The following is a 3,173-nucleotide window of genomic DNA, read 5'->3' on the forward strand; positions in this document are numbered from 1 at the left end:
AAATTTATCACAACAATCAAATCAATCTTCTATCCTAAATGATTTTTGATTTAAATAGATAAACATCAATTTGAAATAACCAAGAGTCTAAGAATTCGATTAATTGTCCGAGTTGTTACTTATCATGTAACCAAACTTAATAATATTTCATCAAATGACGGTATCTTTATATATCTTTATTATGTGTGTGTATGGTCATATGGGCATATAAGTTCTAGAGACGTCGGATCGACACTCGCTGCAGTACCCTATGAATTACCAAAAACTACTAAAAAAAATCTCTGAATTTTTTATATTATAATTTTGTTAACAAAAATAACCCAATTCTACTTAATTTTTTTCATCATAAACAAATCAGGTCAGAGAATTTTTAGTAATTCCAAAAAAAAAAAGAAAAAAAAACATATGGACACAATGCCATGTTCAAAAAACTTTAGTAGGTCCATTTTAAATTTTAACCCAAATTATTATTTATTATTATTATTTTATTCATTAAAAAAAAAAAAAGGCCTCTTAATTAAAGGGCAAAGCAGAGACGCGTGCATGGCACCCACGTGCCACGTCCGATGGTTGTAGAACCCAATTAACAACTTTGGGGTCAACCCCGGCCCCTCGCGAACTTAGCTCCGGCGAGCCTAAATTTAGCACCCCAATTTTAACAAAGCTACCCCCGCTTCCCAAATCTCCACTCACAGCATTCAAACCAATCGCCATTACTAATTATATTGGTGGCGTCCACAACGGATCCGCCCTATTCCTACGCTCCTTCCTCCATTAAACTTAAACGACCCTCCTCACAATTAAACCCACTCTCATCCATCCCACCACCCTTCTTCTTTCTGCTCCATTAAAATCTTCCTTTCCCCTCAAAACACACACACTTTCCCATTTAGTTAACCCCCTCCGCCCCTTTCCTCCACCGTCCGCCGCTGCCGGCGCGGCGGCCCCCCTCCTCCTCCCACCGCGTCAACAACCAGATCGATCTTAATTAATTAATTAATTTCAATAAACGAAGCAAACCCAATTAATTCAGCTGGCTAGCTTTTTTTTAATTAATTAATTAATTAATTAAATATGAAGGAGGAGGAGCGAGAAGTACAAGCGGAAGCAGGCGCCGAGTCGGCGTCGTCGACGACGTCGTATGAGTCGGAGGAGGCGGAGGAACTGCAGCGGCTGGTGCAGGCGCCGCCGTTCTGGAAGAGCAAGAAGAGGCTGTCGAAGCAGCTGTCCATGTGCGAGACGCCGCGCGACATAGCGTGGGAGAGGCGGCGCCGCCAGATCCTGCGGCAGGAGCGGCGGAGGAACGGGATCGACGGTGAGGACGTGCTGATCACGGACGAGGATCTGCATGAGCTGAAGGGGTGCATAGAGCTGGGGTTTGGGTTTTGCGAGGAGGAGGGGCAGAAGCTGTGCAACACTTTGCCGGCGCTCGATCTCTACTTCGCCGTCCACCGCCAGCTTAGCTCACCCAGTCCCGTCTCGACGCCCCACAGTTGCTCCGGCGGTTCCTCCACCTCGCTCGGCGGCCGGTCGTCGTCTTTCGGCAGCCCCATGAGCGATTCTGATTGGAAGATTTGCAGCCCAGGTTAGTTTCATTTCATCTAATTATATATTATATGTGCATGCATGCATAGAGTACGTTCTATATATATATATATATGCATGTAATTTTTTGAAGCAATCTTTATTGATTTTGGTTGGTTCTTTAATTTGAATATAGGGGATGGACTTATCATGGCTGTTTGAGATTTTTTTTTTTTTTTTTTCAAAAAAAAAAAAAACTCGAATATTCCAACTCATTCTAGCTAGCATTAGGCTTTACCTTGATTGGTGGTAATCGGTTGGCATCAGTTTGCATGATTTAGAGCATTTTGTTTTTGTTTTTATTCTATTTTTTAAAATCCTTTTCATTATGTATCCAACCTATTAACAAAATATTGATTTTACATATCAATATTTAATTTTTAAAAATTTTTTATAGTATTTAATATAAACAAAATATATATAGTTTTCCCCTTATTTTCCTTTTCCTTCATTTCTCCAACTAAAATCCTTATTCCAAATGGACCCTAAATAAATAAATAAATAAAATGTTTGATTTCCAAATTAGTTTGATATTCTCATACCTCCCTACCTAGCTAGCTAAATTCTACATGCATGTGTCAAATTGTATTAAACGTGTTGATGAATGAGAAAAATTTGCAAGATATATACATGTATATGTTATCTTTATTGAACCCAGATCATTAAATTGTAGTTGTATTGCTTCATTGTGCTACATATAATTTGTGTCTCATGCTAGTTTGAGAAAGTTGTCATCTCAAGCCTCTCAACTAATTGTGCAATTTAATGTCAAAGTATTTTTTACTGAAAAGGTTTGATTATTCATTTTGAAAGAAAAATTGAAATAATGACGCATGTAGTCAGAGCAAAGTTGCTTTACAGTATGTAAGTTGATCATAGTTTTTCTTATACACATATATGAATGGTTCCCTTGTCTGATTTTCATATATATGGTTTCTTCTGGCAGGAGATAATCCTCAACGGGTGAAGACTAAGTTGAGGCACTGGGCACAAGCAGTTGCTTGCTCTGTGATGCAATCTCAGTGAAGCGTGGATGGCTTTGTACAGAGATCGACCCAAAAAAAAAAACAGGTTGATCGATCAGAAGCAGAGAGAGAGAGAGAGAGAGAGAGGACGAGATAAGGATGAGGGAGAGGTTGGTTCCAGCTATAGGATACTCTTTGTTCACTATGATATTGCAATCACAAAGGCATGTGGGTCTTCTGGGGGATCCCATCCCTTTGACTCCATCAGTTTTATAATTAGAACTTCGAAATTATTTCTATGCCCCATAACTTTCATATATATTTTTTCTTAAATGAAAATTTTTTGGCACGTCTCATGATATTTACTTATATGTAAGCAGATTCGATCTGTGCCATTTGATAATGGAAGCACAGACGCACAGCCTTCAAAAAGTCATCATCTGACTTCCTTTTTAAGTATCATGTGTATTAATTAATTAATATCACAATCCTCATGTCAAAATTTTATAAAAAAAAAATTATATTAAGTTTAGAACTTGCATCAAATGAACCAACGTTGAGCAAATGCAGTTTAGATTTAGTAAAGGCTCGTTTGGACATAGCACATGAGTGTAGTATATGATT

General features: G+C 38.3%; 1 protein-coding gene across 1 annotated transcript; it reads left to right on the forward strand.

Moving 5' to 3' along the window:
* Positions 1 to 1,074: 1,074 nt before the first annotated feature.
* Positions 1,075 to 2,610, forward strand: LOC131153914 (uncharacterized). The gene is made up of 2 exons (XM_058106359.1): positions 1,075 to 1,585; positions 2,531 to 2,610. The coding sequence occupies exons 1-2, from the start codon at positions 1,075 to 1,077 to the stop codon at positions 2,608 to 2,610; spliced, it is 591 nt and encodes a 196-aa protein (XP_057962342.1).
* Positions 2,611 to 3,173: the final 563 nt, after the last annotated feature.

Source organism: Malania oleifera, chromosome 4, assembly GCF_029873635.1.
Source record: "Malania oleifera isolate guangnan ecotype guangnan chromosome 4, ASM2987363v1, whole genome shotgun sequence".
In the NCBI taxonomy this organism is placed as follows: domain Eukaryota; kingdom Viridiplantae; phylum Streptophyta; class Magnoliopsida; order Santalales; family Ximeniaceae; genus Malania; species Malania oleifera.